The following is an 18,831-nucleotide window of genomic DNA, read 5'->3' as shown; positions in this document are numbered from 1 at the left end:
GGTGGGTGGGTGACTCACAGACTGGAGAACACTTCTACCACAGAAGTCCACCCACTGGAGTGAAGGTTCTGAGCCCCCCGTCAGGCTTCCCAACCTGGGGGTCCAGCAACGGGAGGAATTCCAAGAGAATCAGACTTTGAAAGCTAGCGGGATCTGACTGCAGGACTTCGACAAGACTGGGGGAAACAGAGACTCCACTACTGGAGGGCACACACACAGTAGTGTGTGTATCGGGACCCAGGGGAAGGAGCAGTGACGCCACAGGAGACTGAGCCAGACCTACCTGCTAGTGTTGGAGAGTCTCCTGCAGAGGCGGGGGGGTGGCTGTGTCTCACCCTGAGGACAAGGACACTGGCAGCAGAATTTCTGGGAAGCAATCCTTGGTGTGAGCCCTCCCAGAGTCCGCCATTAGCCCCACCAAAGAGCCGGTAGGCTCCAGTGTTGGGCCGCTTCAGGCCAAACAACCAACAGGGAGGGAACCCAGCCCCACCCATCAGCAGACAAGCGGATTAAAGTTTTACTGAGCTCTGCCCACCAGAGCAACACCCAGTTCTACCCACCACCAGTCCCTCCCATCAGAAAACTTGCACAAGCCTCTCAGACAGCCTCATCCACCAGAGGGCAGAAAGCAGAAGCAAGAAGAACTACAATCCTGTAGCCTGCAGAAGAAAAACCACATCCACAAAAAGACAGACAAAATGAAAAGGTAGAGGACTTTGTACCAGATGAAGGAACAAGATAAAACCCCAGAAAAACAACTAGGCAACCTTCCAGAAAAAGAATTCAGAATAAAGATAGTGAAGATGATCCAGGACCTTGGGAAAACGAATGGAGACAAAGATTGAGAAGATGCAAGAAATATTTAACAAACACCAAGAAGAATTAAAGATCAAACAAAAAGACATGAACAATACAATAACAAATGAAAAATACACTAGAAGGAATCAACAGCAGAATAACCAAGGCAGAAGAACGGATAAGTGACCTGGAAGATAGAATGGTGGAATTCACTGCCAAGGAACAGAATAAAGAAAAAAGAATGAAAAGAAATAAAGACAGCCTAAGACCTCTGGGACAACATTAAATGCAACAACATTTGCATTATAGGGGTCCCAGAAGGAGAAGAGAGAGAGAAAGGACATGAGAAAATATTTGAAGAGATTAGAGCCGAAACTTCCCTAACTTGGGAAAGGAAACAGCCACCCAAGTCCAGGAAGTGCAGAGAGTCCCAGGCAGGATAAACCCAAGGAGAAACACAACCAGACACCTAGTAATGAAACTGACAAAAATTAAAGACAAAGAAAAATTATTGAAACCAACAGGGGAAAAACGACAAATAACATACAAGGGAACTCCCATAAGGTTAACAGCTGATTTCTCAGCAGAAACTCTACAACCCAGAAGGGAGTGGCATGATATATTTAAAGTGATGAAAGGGAAGAACCTACAACCAAGGTTACTCTACCAGGCAAGGATCTCATTCAGATTCGATGGAGAAATCAAAAGCTTTACAGACAAGCAAAAGCTAAGAGAATTCAGCACCACCAAACCAGCTCTACAACAAATGCTAAAGGAACTTCTCTAAGTGGGAAACACAAGAGAAGAAAAGGATCTACAAAAACCAACCCAAAACAATTAAGAAAATGGTCATAGAAACATACATATCGATAACTACCTTAAAAGTGAATGGATTAAATGCTCCAAGCAAAAGACACAGGCTTGTTGAATGGATACAAAAACAAGACGCATATATATGCTGTCTACAAGAGACCCACTTCAGACCTAGGGACACATAAAGACTGAAAGTGAGGGGATGGAAAAAGATATTCCATGCAAACAGAAATCAAAAGAAAGCTGGAGTAGCAATACTCGTATCAGATAAAATAGACTTTGAAATAAAGAATGTTACAAGAGACAAAGAAGGACACTACATAATGATCAAGGGATCAATCCAAGAAGAAGATGTAACAATTATAAATATATATGCACCCAACATAGGAGCACCTCAATACGTAAGGCAACTGCTAAGAGCTCTAAAAGAGGAAATCGACAGTAACACAATAATAGTAGGGGACTTACTTACCCCAACGGACAGATCATCCAAACAGAAAATTAATAAAGAACACAAGCTTTAAATGACACAATAGACCAGATAGATTTAATTGATATTTATAGGACAGTCCATCCAATAGAAGATTACACTTTCTTCTCAAGTGCGCACGGAACATTCTCCAGGATAGATCACATCTTGGGTCACAAATCAAGCCTCAGTAAATTTAAAAAAACTGAAATCATATCAAGCATCTTTTCTGACCACAACGCTATGAGGTTAGAAATCAATTACAGGCAACAAAACCGTAAAAAACACAAACACATGGAGGTTAAACAATACATTACTAAATAACCAAGGAATCACTGAAGAAATCAAAAAATACCCAGAGAGAAATTACAATGAAAACACAATGATCCAAAACCTATGAGATGCAGCAAAAGCAGTTCTAAGAAGGAAGTTTATTGCAATACAAGCTTACCTCAAGAAACAAGAAAAATTTCAAATAAACAATCCAACGTTACACCTAAAGGGACTAGAGAAAGAACAAACAAAACCCAAAGTTAGTAGAAGGAAAGAAATCATAAAGATCAGAGCAGAAATAAATGAAATAGAAACAAAGAAAACAATAGCAAACATCCATGGAAATAAAAGCTGTTCTTTGAGAAGATAAACAAAATTGATAAACCATTAGGCAGACTCATCAAGAAAACGAGGAAGAGGACTCAAATCAATAAAATTAGAAATGAAAAAGAAGTCACAACAGACATCGCAGAAATACAAAGCATCCTAAGAGACTACTACAAGCAACTCTATGCCAATAAAATGGACAGCCTAGAAGAAACAGACAAATTCTTAGAAAGGTATAACCTTCCAAGACTGAAACATGAAGAAAAAGAAAATATGAACAGACCAATCACAAGTAATGAAATTGAAACTGTGATTAAAAATCTTCCAACAAACAGAAGTGCAGGACCAGATGGCTTCACAGGTGAATTCTGTCAAACATTTAGAGAAGAGCTAACACCCATCCTTCTCAAACTCTTCCAATAAACTGCAGAGGAAGGCACACTCCCAAACTCATTCTATGAGGCCACCACCACCCTGATAGCAAAACCAGACAAAGATACTACAAAAAAATAAAATTACAGACCAATATCACTGATCAATATAAATGCAAAATTCCTCAATAAAATACTAGGAAACACAATCCAACAACACATTAAAAGGATCACACGCCATGATCAAGTGGGGTTTATCCCAGGGACGCAAGTATTCCTCAATACACGCAAATCAATCAATGTGATACACCATATTAAGATACTGAAGAAGAAAATCCATATGATCATCTCAATAGATGCAGAAAAAGCTTTTTGACAAAATTCAACACCCATTTATGATAAAAACTCTCCAGAAAGTGGGTATAGAGGAAACGTACCTCAACATAATTAAGGCCATGACAGACCCACAGCAAACATCATTCTCAATGGTGAAAACCTGAAAGCATTACTCTAAGGTCAGGAACAAGACAAGGATGTCCACTCTCGCCACTATTATTCAACATAGTTTTGGAAGTCCTAGCCATGGCAATCAGAGAAGAAAAAGAAATAAAAGGAATACAAACTGGAAAAGAAGAAGTAAAACTGTCACTGTCTGTAGATGACATGATACTCTACAGAGAGAATCCTAAAGATGCCACCAGAAAACTACTAGAGCTAATCAATGAATCTGTTAAAAGTTGCAGGATACAAAATTAATGCACAGAAATCTCTTGCATTTGTATACACTAACGATGAAAAATGGCAAAGAGAAATTAAGGAAACACTCCCATTTACCATAGCAACAAAAAGAATAAAATACCTAGGAATAAACCTACCTAGGGAGACAAAAGACCTGTATGCAGAAAACTATAAGACACTGATGAAAGAAATTAGAATGACACAAACAGATGGAGGGATATACCATGTTCTTGGATGGGAAGAATCAATATTGTGAAAATGACTATACTACCCAAAGCAATCTACAGAGTCAATGCAATCCCTATCAAACTACCAAAGGCATTTTTTTACAGAACTAGAACAAAAAATCTTAAAATTTGTATGGAAACCCAAAAGACCCTGAATAGCCAAAGCAGTCTTGAGGGGAAAACACTGAGCTGGAGGAATCAGACTCCCTGACTTCAGACTATACTACGAAGCTACAGTAATCAAGACAATATGGTACTGGCACAAAAACAGAAATACAGATCAATGAAACGGGATAGAAAGCCCAGAGACAAATCCATGCACCTATGGTCAACTAATCTTTGACAAAGGAGGCAAGGATATACAATGGAGAAAACACAGTCTCTTCAGTAAGTGGTGCTGGGAAAACTGGACAGCTACATGTAAAAGAATGAAATTAGAACACTCTCTAACACCATACACAAAAATAAACTCAAAATGGATTAGAGACCTAAATGTAAGACTGGACACTATAAAACTCTTAGAGGAAAACATAGGAAGAACACGCTGACATAAATCACAGCAAGATCTTTTTTGATCCACCTCCTAAAGGAAATAAAAACAAAAAGAAACAAAGGAGACCTAATGAAACTTAAAAGCTTTTGCAAAGCAAAGGAAACTGCAAACAAGATGAAAAGAAAACTCTCAGAATGGGCGAAAATATTTGCAAATGAATCAACGGACAAAGGATTAATCTCCAAAATACATAAATAGCTCATGCAACTCAATATTAAACAAACAAACAACCCAATCCAAAAATGGGCAGAAGACCTAAATAGACATTCCTCCAAAGACATACAGATGGCCAAGAAGCACATGAAAAGCTGCTCAACATCACTAATTATTAGAGAAATGCAAATCAAAACTACAGTGATGTATCACCTCACACCAGTTAGAATGGGCATCATCAGAAAATCTACAAACAACAAATGCTGGGGAGTGTGTGGAGAAAAGCAAACCCTCTTGAACTGTTGGTGGGAATGTAAATTGATATAGCCACTATGGAGAATAGTATGGAGGTTCCTTAAAAAACTAAAAATAGAATTACCATATGACCCAGCAATCCCACTACTGGGCATATACCCAGAGAAACCATAATTCAAAAAGACACATGCACCCCAATGTTCATTGCAGCACTATTTACAATAGCCAGGTCAAGGAAACAACCTAAATGCCCATCGACAGACGAATGGATAAAGAAGATGTGGTACATATATACAATGGAGTATTACTCAGCCATAGAAAGGAATGAAATTTGTAGAGATGTGGATGGATCTAGAGACTGTCATACAGAGTGAAGTCAGAAAGAGCAAACAAATATCGTATATTAACGCATATATGTGGAGCCTAGTAAAATGGTACAGATGAACCGGTTTGCAGGGAAGAAATAGAGACACAGATGTGGAGAACAAACGCATGGACACCAAGGTGGGAAAGTGGTGGGGGGTGGTGAGGTGTGACGTGACGAACTGGGAGATTGGGACTGACATATGTACACTAATACGTATAAAATAGATAACTAATAAGAAACTGCTGTATAAAAAAATAATATTTTATAGTAAACTATAACGGAAAAACATCTGAAAAAGAACCTATAGCTATATCTGAATCACTTTGCTGTACACCAGAAACACAACAGTGTAAATCAACTATACTTCAATTAAAAAAAAATTTATGCAAGAGCTTAAAGTAACTAACTCTTTGTATGTCTAAAGAAGAATTCAGAGATTATAAATAGGTTATAAGTTGACATTAATTGTGTCTTTACAAAATTATATCACGTCCAACTTAGCATGATCAAAGGGAATTACTTACTTTTCACTTAAAGTCATATCCACCTCCTGACAAGCCTGATAAATTCTTCATGTAATCCCAGCCAACTTTTTTTTTTTGGGGGGGGGTTGGGGGGTGTATATGTATTTGTGTGTACTGTGTGTATGCATATATATATTAATAGACTTCATTAATACATAAGTCACATACGATAAAATTCACAACTTTAAAGATACAACCCAATGGATTCTGACAAAGGTATCATGATACAGAAGGTGCCATCACCCCAGAAGGTTCCCCGCAGGTGATCCCCACTGTGCTCCCGGACTCACTGGCCTCTGTCAGTAGAGCGTCGCCATTTCTAGGGCTTCAGGTAAACGAACCTGTTCCACAGGTATTCCTTTGTGCACTTAGCACAATGCTTTGAGACTCGTGGATATTGAGTGTTATCAGTATTGTGGTCCCCTTTATGGCTGAGCGGCATTTCCCTGTGTGGACACCACGTGGGTGGACATGAGGCTGGCTCAAGTTCCATGTGGACCGATGCTTTCACTTCCCTTGGGTAAACGCTCAGGAGTAGGACCACCGGGCTTTACAGGCAGTGCAGGTTAGCACTGGAAGATACCACAGACCCGTTTCTGTGCTCATAGCGCCTGCACCACAGGGACTGGGGTGGAGGGGGGGGTTCCATGACGAGCTCAAGGCCTGTGTCGCCCCTGAGACCTGCCTCTCCTGAACCCCCAGTTCACACTGTCCACAGGGCCCGTTTGCAGTTAACTATGTACTGCAACACAACACACATTTAGTGGCCTATTACAGCCCCTGGTATAGAAAAGGCATTTGTAAAATCTGTGAATGAATACACCTTATAAAGCCACCTCTTTTCCAGTATGCCTGCCTTTCCTGCTGAATCACAGGGTGGATTTTCTAAAAACAGGGTCAATCCTACTGGGGTTGAACCCACTGCACCAAACAGAGAACTCCACAGGCAACCAACAGAGGACTGTTGGCTGAAACGACACTTATCCCTAAACAGCACAGTGGGGTTGGGTGAATGTGAGGGAATTACCAGGCCTGACCTTTTTCATAGATCTGCTGCTTGTCTTCCGGTGAAAGAGAGTTGATCTTTTGCTTCAGTTTTTCTGTTTCCAGCTGCATTTGTTTCTCGGAATACTTGTCGTCTGGTTTCATTGATAAAGTCAACTTATGCTGATTATTCTGCAACAAAAAAGCCAAATTAAAACAAGATTTTATCATGTCCAGCACCGAGTCAGCCTTGAGCAGGGTGGTCTCGGGGCCCTGCAGTTCCATTTTCCCATTTCACACAGTCACGACAACAGAACTCGCCCCAAAGGGCTGTGTGTGGAGAGCCTGTGAGCCACACGCAATCCTCGAGGTCCATGTGCTCTGCGGGGACCACGTGTTCCACACAGGCCGGTGCTGTTACACGACCACTATGGTTACTACGTCTTAACCACAAACGCGTTGACATTCAACATTCCCTTTACACGTTGGTTGTACAAAGAAACCGCTTGCACTTTTTAGTATTATAAACCTTTGGCTTTAATCTAAATGGAAAATAACGTAGAATAAAGGAATTTAATTTTTATCTAGTCTTCATTATACTGTTAACTTCTCAAAGGCTGGGACTAAATTCTGCACTCAGTATTCTATAAATTATGAGGACAAAACAGATATTGCCCTAACGTGAAAATAAATGTTAGGTGACTTAATGTGCCCGATTTACGCAGCCACTAGAAACACACGCATGCAAAAGGCTCACCTGTGACACTACACAGAGTGGGAGAGTTACAGCACGACAAGCACTTCATGTGAAATAACTCGTAACTCAAGAGAGACTGCTGGCCGAATGGCCCCAAATGCTGGTGCACAGGAACGTGGCTTCCACTCATGGCAGGATGGTGTCGCCCCCCCACCCCCCAACCCCCGGGGCAAGGGAGGTGGATGACATTCTGTCCTATCAGTGACCATCCACCAAGGAACACACACCAAGCACAAAAGCCCACACATCTGTGGAGACAAACAAGCGAGCACCAGAAGACGCCTTGGTAAAAACAACCAGAACATTTAACATTTAGGCGACTCTTCTCGTATTCTATATATCCTATTACCAAAACACGACAAAAACACGGGCAGATGTTTTGTTATACACATACCTACATGCATTCATATGTAAAAAAAACACATGCACATATTTATATAAAACCAACCTAAGAATCTGGAAAATTGAATTTTTAAAGCTAATATGACCATTTACAATTTTAATTAATAAGAAATTATGTCACCTGCCTATTAGCAGAAGTGGACTTACACAATGTAGATTATATTCCTAATGTTTCCTTCATTGTTATAAAATTCAACTTCAAAACTACAGACATAAATCCTCCAAGTTTCTTACCTTAAAATACTGTTTTACTTTTTCTTGCAAAAGCTTTGGATTTTCCTCCAGGCACTTCCGGAACCGAGCCACCTGACTCCCGAGCTTGAGGAGCTCCACGGGGTCCCCATCGTGATTCCAGCAGGAAGCTACGTACTGCAACGGGGGTCACAACATGTGGCACGTTACCTGTGAACTCTGCGTTGGTTCAGCCAACATCCAAGCCTATCTTTTCATTAAGACTCAGTTTCTATATTTAAAAATACCACAGATGACTGTTCATGACAAAAATTAAGTCATTCTTTGGCTAGAAGAAGGAAAACTAAACTCATTCTATGTGAGTTTTTTCCCTAACAAATTAAAAAGCACAGGTTCAAAAATTACTTTTTGGAAAATATAATTACTAATAGTTATCATAAATCCCTATCCGTTTAAAGCACTCTTCATAAATCTATTAAAAAATAAGACATTGGAAAGCTAATGAAGTAAGCTAGTAAAAAGACAAGCCAATGTATTATTAAAATTAAATTAACAGTAATTTTATATCCAATCCGAAACACCGTCACTTTCAAGGTTCAAATGAAAGGTGCTGTGAATAACAATCTATATTTTCGAGAACCACTAATTATAAAGGTAACAAAAAAAGAGAAATGAGGTGTTTAAGCAATACACACAGACGTCAGGGCGAGTCCAAAGCTGACAGACTGGTGCTTCATCTGTATCTCAATTTTATGAAGTAAGGCTTCAATTCGATCATCTTCAAATCCTTTCCTATAGAAACACCAAGAACTCAGATGTTGAGAAGAAATCCATGTTTCTGAACAAGGCAGCTCCCATGAAGAAGCATGTGTTCTGTGACGTAAAGTGCCCCCTGCACTCAGGAGGGGGGACTCCAGCCCAGCCCCACAGACACCGCACGTACTCGATGATGTCATCCAGTGTCCTATCCACGAGGTCCCGGACTGTCTGAATGTCCTTCTCTGCAATACCCTGCAGGCCCACGCTGAAGTAGGCCTCCCGCGTGCAGCCATTGTAACTGGGATACAAAAGCAGGTAATGCGTTAGAATCTGTACAGCCTCCATCACTCGTTTATAAGATGCTTTACTGAGATCAAATCCTCTACAGGACACAGGCAAGGACTCCCCCATGAGAAAGCCAGTAAAGCAGCATCCTTGGGTATTTGCTGCTCAGATACAACTGGTCACATTTACATTCATGCCCTCGTAACATTTCTAAAAATCACAATTTATATTTAAGATTTAAGGCAGAATAAATCTAGAGAGCTTTACAAAATCTTAAGACTTCAAAGAATATTTAATGGCCTGATTTTTAAAACAGGCAGCAGTATGCCATTCTGAGATCTTGGAAGAGCTACCTTGCTGGGTTTTGTTTGGTTTTCTTTGCCAAATGTCCCCTGCAGGGGACACAAACAGCTTGTCCTGGAACCATAGCTGGGGCGGGAAGAGGGCCGTCCTGTGACTATGGAATGTGGAGCATCTACACCCGCCCCCCGCCCATGAGCTGCCAGTTGTAACAACCTAAAATGTGTCCAGACATTGTGAAATGTCAAAATTGCCCCTAATCGTGGACTAATGATCTGATCTGATAATAAAACGTACCCAACGTCAGGGGAAAAGTCTGTGCCGAGTCCAGATTCAATGAGGGCTTTGTAGAAGGGGGAGTTGGGGCCACTGATCAAGAGTGAAGACAGAAGGTTCAACGTGAAGGCTTCAAATGTGTCAGTGATGCTTCATTTATAAAAACGGGAGGGGGGAGGAAAAAACGGGAAACGGTTGGCCCTTATAATGTTTTCAAAATTATTAAAATCACTACTAAATTGACACTTATTTCCCCCCAAAACTGAAATTCTACTAGAAATTCTTGCATTTCAACCTCTATTTTAACAGTTACATGGGTAAAGAGAGTATTTTTTGATATTCAAAGCTCTCATATGCTGGGATTCTGGGGCTTCCAAAACCCTGAGGCTAACAGAGCTGCACATCACATGCTATCACACGACAGGGTTGCCCAGCACTCTGACATGCACTGTTTCAGTATAACTGCACCGCCCACACGCAGATGCGACACACACAGGAAACGGGGCCATTCGGTCAGGCTGTGCAGCTGCAGAGGGCAGACACCGACAGCGCGGCAGGACCCCTTCCTGCCCACACGCCCTGCGGGCCCAGGCCTCTGGGATTACAGTCTCGTGTGAACAATGTTCTTTCAAGGCCACAGTTCACAGTGCTCTTCTCACGCGCAGAGGCATCCCCGACCCCAACACTAAACCCAAACCATCCCAGACGTTGTTAAAAACACCCCACACCTAACACTGCTGGACTCCCAAATTCTTACCGTCCACTCACTTACGCCCAAGTGGAGTCCTCCGCCCCCGACCTCCCAGCTACCCCGTCCCCACTGGGTCAGCAGCATGAGCTCCACGCACACTCACTCTGGCAGGAGGAAGCTGACACTGATGGTCGTCTGCTCTGAGGAGCCCGCAGCCAGTGAGCCCGGGGCACACGTGATCTGGAACTCCCTCTGGAAGAGGACAGAGCGTGTGTGAAGGGCTTCAAACAAGCACAGGTTACCTGATGTGTAAAACGGTCCACGGGATACTTTTCACTAGATTAACTTTCCTCCCAAACAAATAACTGCTCTTCAGGCTTGAGAAGTTGTTACGTACATGGCACAGCCCACGGCATCTGAAAACCCTATTAACACACGCCCGCGCCTCCGTATCACGTATCTGACAGGCCTGGTGACACTGATGACTCTGGACCCGGCACTTACAGGCTTATCCCAAGGCTTCTGGGCTGGCACTGCGGTACATGGCTTGATTCTCTGAAATTTACTCAGTGCTTCTTCATGAATTTGTTTCAGATGCTGTTCTAGCGGAAAATTACCATAAGTGAAGAACCTGAAATTTTGAGAGAATACCTTAGTTTATTTTAGGTTAAAAGATTAGAAATCAACACAGACGGCTTTGTATGAACTGGAAGGCGTGCAGGACATGACAGCCGATAACGAGCCAGTTTCCACGCTGAAGTGAACTTCATACAGGAACACCTTTTTTCACTTAACCACAAACAACAAAGAGGCTTTTGCTCTTTTTACAAGATGTGGTTCAAACAAAACACAAATTGTACAAAAGGGATTAATTAAATGTACTCTGGCAAAAACTGCTCTTCATTTTGAATCTACTATAAAGGTGTTTCAAAAACCAAATAAGTTGCACATTAAAATACGTAAGACCTTAGCTACAGTAACACAATAATCCACCTAAGACTACCAAACAAAATTTAACTCACTAACTTCAAACTTAGGCTACAAGTTTCAGGTCACACATGTTTTTAAGACAACATATTATTCATCGGGGATAAAGAGGACAATGACAGACTTCATCTTTGTACTAGAATGCTGTGTGAGCTACGCTTAAGGGCTAGGGAAGTAGCAACCTAAAGATCCCGTCACATCTCCCACTCGGAATTTAGAATGTGATAATCCAGTGGCAACAAGCACCCCTGGTGCCATCTAAACACAGTCTCTATATGCCCGTCTGCATTTAGCTCCAAACTCCCTAGAGAAAAGGCCAGCTACGGACTGGGGGCAGGATGAGCCTGGATTTGGGGCTGGGGCAGAAACCAGTGAAGTTACTGAAGACTAAAGACCTTCAGAAAGACAGGATGACTGTCAAGGAACTTCCTTAGGCCACAGTGGGGCAAATCTGAGCATTAAAAAAATTTATTTTAATTTCACTTGATCACACCTTAAATATACACATATATGAAAACGTTTCCATGAGGTTGTAACGATATTTTAAAAACTGAAATAATTCAAACAAGACTAAAAAGAAGTCCTTTCTGTCATCACTGCAGGAGTGCCCACCCCCACAACTGGACAGCCGGGGAAAGCCTCACTCCCACTTCCCACCCCCCGCCTCTCCCGGGAGAACCGTGCTTCAGGGTAAACTCTTCTTTACAGAAACCCAGCCAATAAATATAGAAGAAATTACAGAATTCTTCAGAAAATTTGCAAACCCTATCACAGGAACTGCTCCAGGCAACAATTATCACTGAACACGAGAGCCGCTCCCAGGCCGTGAGGAGCCTGAATATTCTCGGGGCCAGCACGCCACCCCAGCAGACGGCCTGGGTCCACAGGGGGAGCGGGCTTTCAGTGGAGCGAGGTCGTCATCACCATCCCACCAGCCCTGGCATCCCCGCTGGGTGCCGCAGGCACGCAGGCATCACCTATGAGGGTGCAGGCAGTCTCTGGACCCATGTCCAGCTCTCAGGAAACACAGGAGCACGGCCGCCGATACCAGAGAAGCGGCGAGACACCCCAGGAGGCGAGAAAGTCAAGAGGGGGCCTGGTCCATGAGAATGAGGAGGGGGCACTGTCCCACTAGAAAGGGTGCTTAGGAGACACGGCGGGGAAAGGCAGTTTGTGGGCCTCATCTGATCAAACATTTCGGGAACAACTGGAAAATCAATTTGGGCTGAGGTATAGGTGGTTTTAATCAATTATTTTTTATTTTGTTAAACGTGAAAATGGTAGTATCTCATGTAAAAGAACATCCTCGAACATATCTGCATGTATCTACATGTACCTACGTACACGTCCAAAGGATGAAGCTATGCGGTAAGTGTACGGAGTTCGTTGTTCTACTCTCTACACGCTCCTGGATGCTTTAGACTTTTCATAATTTAAATTTAAGAATTTTGTACTTAAAATAATCTTGCAAGTATGACTTTTCGTGAACGCCTAATGTATTTGCAAACACGGCTATTAGCGTTTTATTATTAACGGTATCTTACACAAGCAATCTATCAGGAAGTAAATCTCTGAGGTTTACTGATGCAGCCGCCACTTCGGGGGCACCTCTCCAGCGTCCGTGTCAGCCTGCGAGGAGGACCTGCCAGCCTCCCGTCACCCGCTCAGCACAAAGCTGAGCCGCAGAGGAGGCGGGCGCGCAGGCTGGGCCCTCAGCGTGCTGGGTGTGTGAGAGTTACGGCTGCAGACCCGAAGGAGTGTCTACACGCACACAATTGTTAAGCAAACCTTTCCAAGCCGAACTGGAGAGAAGCATGACAGTGCAAGGAAAGCACACACCCGGCAGTCACCTGGCGTTGCTGGGATGGTAGTGTGCGGCATGGAACTGTCTGAGCTGCTCCCACGTGAGGTCCGGGATGCACACGGGGTCCCCTCCGGAGACCACTGAGTACGTGTGGTCGGGAAGCAGGTGGCTCTGAACGTGCTGCGAGAACATCCTCTCGTTATCTGTCTTCAAGTAAAAGTACACGTGTACGTGAAGACCAACGCAGGGACTGTTCGTGTAATTCAACAAATCAGCCACGTCCTGGGAGCACACCCACCAACATCCCGCAAGGACAACCGTTCTCGTGGTACAGGAGGCCGCCCACCGATGCATCTTTCAGCCATGAAGCGATGTTAATTAAGGTGTGTACGGTTTGTTCAGGCGTGGTGCTACCACACACTTTTAAGCCCTACAGTAAAGTGTACACGTAACTTTTACACGCACCGGGAGCCAAAAATCCCTGTGACCTGCCTGACTGAGACGTTCACTCTATGCAGTGGTCTTTACTGATACCTTGATTTGTAATTAAATCTGTAAACCCCACCGTATACTCAGGCAAGAGAGAGTGGAAAAGACACTCGGGATCGTCAGAAACGCGGTCTTCACCTGGCTGACGCCCTGCAGGTCACAGGTCACTGTGGCTCCCACATCACAGCTGGGAACTGCTGTCCAGCTCACCGTCCTGCAGTCCCTGCTCACGGCACTGTGCCCGCTAATTCCTGTTCTCACAGTGAGAAAACTGTGACATGGGGAGGACGCCAACTAACTACCAAGCCTATTTGTACTTCAACACTTCATACAGTAAGATGATTTAGCCCAACATGAAAAAGGAAAACACTCACAAACGCTCCCTTCATTTCGTTAAAGACGACTCCTTTGAAGACCAAGGGCGTCTGGGGGTCATTGGGATCCTCATGTTCTAGTCGCCATCCTTCCTGACTAAAGAGTAACAAACAATTACATGGGGACGGTGACTCTATCACTAAGGTAAAGATCAATTAACCAATCACAACATACCAGAAATCCAGTTCCCGCAAGCAAGGGAAGAAGGCTGCATCCAAATACACGGATAGGAGGTTCCGGAAGTCCTTGGGGTTTTGTGTAGAAAATGGGTACAGGGTGTAATCACTAGCTGGACACAATGAAGAGGGCGGTTTTAAATACAGCAGTTCCTGCAGGACTCCTCCACCTCAGCCCCGTCTCAGCCTCACGGCAGGCCTGACCTGGCAGGGGCACAGAACCAGCAGCGCCCACTCTGGGCGGCAGGTCTGGCGCCGGGGTCACCGTGGGCCCAGAGGACGGCCTGGCCCATGGAGCGCCCACTGCGTGTGCCCAGCCACCCCCGTCGCCAGCCCGTCACTGCCCGGCTTCCTGCAGTCACCACCCAGACACCGGCACCATCACCGCTAACCTAAGCTCCCGAGGCTGAGCTTTCTAACTTTACTCCCCAAAGAAAATGGCTGTCACCTTTTCCAGACAAAACTCAGACACATTTTTCCTAAACTCCAGGTTTTATAATCAACCACAATTTGGCTTTCCCAAATGATTAAGCTTCTAACGTCCTCCAGACAGGGAATGGGAAATCTACCCCAGTCTCCTGAGTGCCAACACCCCAACCCTCCCGCAATCTCAGAAACTGCAGGAAGGCAGGTTGCGTCCCCAGACCGCGTCTCACCCGTGAAGGCGTTCATGAACGTAGACAGCGACCTGTTCAGCATCTTGAAGAAGGGGTCCCGGCAGGGGTACCTCTGAGAGCCGCACAGGACCGTGTGCTCCAGGACGTGCGGGGCACCGCTGCTGTCCACGGGGGTGGTGCGGAACTGCACGCTGCGGGGACAGGGCCCACACCCAGTCAGCCGCCGCCTGGCTGTGGGGAGCAGCGGAGGGAAACCCCTCCACTCTCCCTGTGAACTGCTGAAGGTGCAGTAGATGCTCCAAGCAGAGCGTCCAGAGCGAGACCTCAGGACGCAGCACACACCTGAACAGGTTGTTTCTGTCCTCTCTGGCCAGGTGCAAGTGCTGTGCTCCCGTGCTGTCATGGCTGAGTTTCACGGCGGTCAGGGACAGCTCAGGAACAGACGTTACCTGAACCAACGAGGAAAACAGGAACAACTCAGCTCGGCTGGAAAGGCGTCCAGGACGGTGACAGTGCATCCATGGCTGCGGGACCAGCTTGCCTGCCTGAGGCTAAGGCAGTACTGGCAGGAACCACCATGTGCAGAGCCCACAGACCAGGAAGGCAGGACCCGGGGCTGAGGACAAGGCACACCTTCTCTCCTCAATGCTCACTGTTGGCTAGGGATTTCCTGACCGCGCCACAGGTAACGCTGGGAAGCAAGCATTCCCACCCCATCAGGGTGATGAGACGGTTTGCTAAGACCACAGAGCCTGGACTGAGACCCCTTCTGTCACACCAGGCTGCCCCGAAGGAGATCAGGCTTTCGCCTGGAATGTCTGTGGTGTCTCTCGCACACTTCATCTCCGGGGATGCTCAGAACAGCCCCGCCAGGAGGTAAACACAGAGATGGACCCGAGCCTGGGGCAGCTGAAGGATGCTCTTGGGGCTAAACTTTGCCTCTACCGGTTTATGAGTTCCTGGCGGTGAGCTGGGGCTATCACCATTTACGTGTCCCTGGTGGGAGGGTCCATGAGGGTACACATCACTCCCCACAGAGGCAAACCCGTTCTCACCCCTGCTGGAGGCTGTGTATGCGTGCGTGCCTCCGTAACTTCCACTGTCCTCGGTACTGAAGCAACTGTGTCAAGGCCCCTCTCCTTCAACTGCAGCACCGCGTCATCGTAACCACCACACAGCCGTGAGAGTGACTTGTCTGCGCTGACAACTTACTGGCAGGGCAGAGATGAGAACTCGGGTGTCCTGAGCCTGCTCTGGAGGCCCTGCCACAAAACCTATGTGCTTCAAGTGTTCTACTGATGCCCACGTAAGCTATACCTATGAAATCATTTATGTCTCGAAATGATTTATACCTCAGAGTTCACAACTGTGCTTTGTAAGATGTGATCAATGAATTTAAAACCAGTCTGCCTCATAAACAGCTTTCACAGAAACTGTTTCTCAAAAGCATGATAGCTTATCATAAACTCAGTTTCTACAAAACTTGAAACATAAAGGAAAAGAATCAGCCTCTGAACAAGGCATTATTAACCACAACTGTACTAGAAATCCCAACTCCCCTGAGAAGTCTTTAGAGGCCTCACAAATGCTGTCGCCCACAGCCATGAACCCCTCTAAGTGGCTCAAAGCTCCTGGACCCTGCCTTGAACACTCCCTGTCCCTGTGCTGGGCCCGCTCCCGTTTCCTGGAGACAGATGGCGGCTCTCCTTTCCTGCTCCACAAACCCGTCCCCACCCAGCGCCCAGCAGCCCCCTCCTGCATCTTCCTCTTGCTCTCTGCACCTCAGCAAGCTGTTCCTTGTCCTGCAGCTGCACACGTGTCCTTCTGACTGGGAGCTGCTTTCCTCTGTTCTCATTAGAGTGTCAAGCACAGTGTGAAACCAGCAACCAGTCAATTATATGATGTGCATTGGTTTCAATTATAGCATTAAAGAAAAAAACAATGTGAAAGTTTAAGCCAAACAAAGCAATAACCAAATAAAACCCATTTTTACATAAACTTAAGTACCTACAGGCCCACAATCTCTTTTCTATAATCCTGAAACCCAAATGGCTCAAAAACAGAAAGATTTTGCCTAAGTTTGGAGCAAACTCAGCCGATGGTGAAACTTGACCTGAATAGATGTGGGGCCTTCAGTCTTCATTACTGGTCACGACTGATGCAGAAACAAAAATGCGTTCATTTACTTTCCGAGCTCTGAAAAGATGTGAGGCGTCTAGGGGTTCAGGGGAGGGGTTAGGGATCTGTACTCATTTAAGAGTCAGAAAATCCCTTCATTTGCAAACTCTGCTCCTTTGAGCACCTGCTGTGGAACAGGAGGAAGTCAGGGCCTGGGGACACAGATGAAAACCCCCTGCGGTCTCCGCTCTGGGACCTGACACAGGAAGAGCACACAGGGCCTACCTGGCTGACAGTGAAGCCGTGGATCTTCTCTCCGACCCGGTACCGCAGCAGCGCCCTCTCACAGGCCATGGTGCTCGACCACCTCCATGCTCCGAGGCTGGCGCTGCTATGTTTAAGGAAAGTAATCAAAGTTACATGATTTGCAGGGAGATTAGCTAACATAATTCAGCAACATAATGAAAACGCTGTCATGGGATAAAGAATTCAAAGAAAAATGAAAACCTGCATCTTCTAAACACATTCCAGGAAATTTCCATTAAAGTTCTTTCAGTTTTATCTCAACTCATGCAACGTCAACTAATAAATAAATGTTGAAAACCTTTTATTTGTACATGTCCATAAATAACTATAATACAATTATGACACCCATTTCCCTTGTGTAAAAAACAACTCATGTCAAAATCACAGTATCCCAATAAACTCAGTCTACAATGAAGTCCCATTACGTACCTACCAAATGGGTGAAAACCAAGAAGTCTAGTTATTACCAGGGACTCACACACAGCCACTGGGTGTGCACACTGAATGGAGACTGCGGAAGAACACTGGCCTTATTCAGATTAGCAGTTCATTCCCCTGGATATATGTGCCCTGGAGACCTGCGCTCATGCCCTGGTGCCCGCACCCGTACGTGTACAAACACAGACACACACACACACGCATACACCATTCCCAAGAGTCCCAAACCCCAGCGGCCCAGATGTCCAGCAACAGAGAACACATAAATTGTGGACTATTCAGTTGATAAACTTAGTCCTAAGAATGAATGGACTACAACTGTATGTATCAAAGATGTGGGCACATGATGCTAAACCAAAAAAAATTACAAAGGACAGACACAATATTAATCTAAACAGGTACTGTTCAATCAGGTAACGCTGTATCATGGGAGTATAGATGGATGGTAAAAACACGAAGAAAAATAAGGAGGTTATTTCTGTAAACCAGAAGGGCAATTTCATTTAAGAGGGAGGAGAATTATGACGTATGATGGATGGGTAAGGGGTAATCTTAAACTGGGTAATGGTGACACAGCTTATTTTTAAATAATTTTTCTCTCAACTGCATTATACGTTTTATGGTGTTTTCTACATTAACGATGTATCCCAAAAATATTTCTTTTATATAAGATAAGCACAGAATACACTGACTCATTCAATATCAGGCAATAGTACAGGATGTTCTATAAACAACCAACACTTCCCTCCCCGATTTAGCCACTCTTAGAATTATGAGATAGAGGATTTTAACCCAAAACACCAATAAGGGCAGCCCAACAGACAACCCCCTGCTCCCTCCCCTGGGCTAACAGCAGCTAAACTCCACCACAAACTCAACAAGATTCTGTGAATTAGCGTGAAATTAAACAACTCATCTTCCTTTAAAACGTAAAATGTTTTGGTATTTTACAAACTCAACAAAATTCTGTGAATTAGCATGAAACTAAACAATTCATCTTTGTTTAA

The 18,831-nt window shown here is 44.5% G+C and overlaps 1 protein-coding gene across 2 annotated transcripts in view; it reads right to left on the bottom strand.

Moving 5' to 3' along the window:
• The window catches only part of PITRM1 (pitrilysin metallopeptidase 1), a 40,331-nt gene that overhangs the window by 20,506 nt on the left and 994 nt on the right, over positions 1-18,831 (bottom strand). For both annotated transcript variants that reach the window (XM_081227016.1, XM_081227017.1), the window contains exons 2-14: positions 17,366-17,471; positions 15,305-15,411; positions 15,002-15,153; positions 14,344-14,458; positions 14,169-14,265; positions 13,352-13,512; positions 11,019-11,145; positions 10,678-10,766; positions 9,845-9,973; positions 9,147-9,260; positions 8,899-8,995; positions 8,246-8,380; positions 6,906-7,044 (exon numbers count right to left, since the gene is read on the bottom strand). In XM_081227016.1, the coding sequence (XP_081083142.1) occupies positions 6,906-7,044; positions 8,246-8,380; positions 8,899-8,995; positions 9,147-9,260; positions 9,845-9,973; positions 10,678-10,766; positions 11,019-11,145; positions 13,352-13,512; positions 14,169-14,265; positions 14,344-14,458; positions 15,002-15,153; positions 15,305-15,411; positions 17,366-17,471 (1,568 nt within the window). The remainder of the gene's footprint in view (positions 1-6,905; positions 7,045-8,245; positions 8,381-8,898; positions 8,996-9,146; positions 9,261-9,844; positions 9,974-10,677; positions 10,767-11,018; positions 11,146-13,351; positions 13,513-14,168; positions 14,266-14,343; positions 14,459-15,001; positions 15,154-15,304; positions 15,412-17,365; positions 17,472-18,831) is intronic.

The sequence above is a fragment of the Mesoplodon bidens genome (genome assembly GCF_964165515.1).
Source record: "Mesoplodon bidens genome assembly, chromosome: 3".
NCBI classification, from domain to species: domain Eukaryota; kingdom Metazoa; phylum Chordata; class Mammalia; order Artiodactyla; family Ziphiidae; genus Mesoplodon; species Mesoplodon bidens.
Note: the sequence above shows the minus strand (reverse complement) of the source record. Positions and strands in the feature narration are given on the sequence as shown.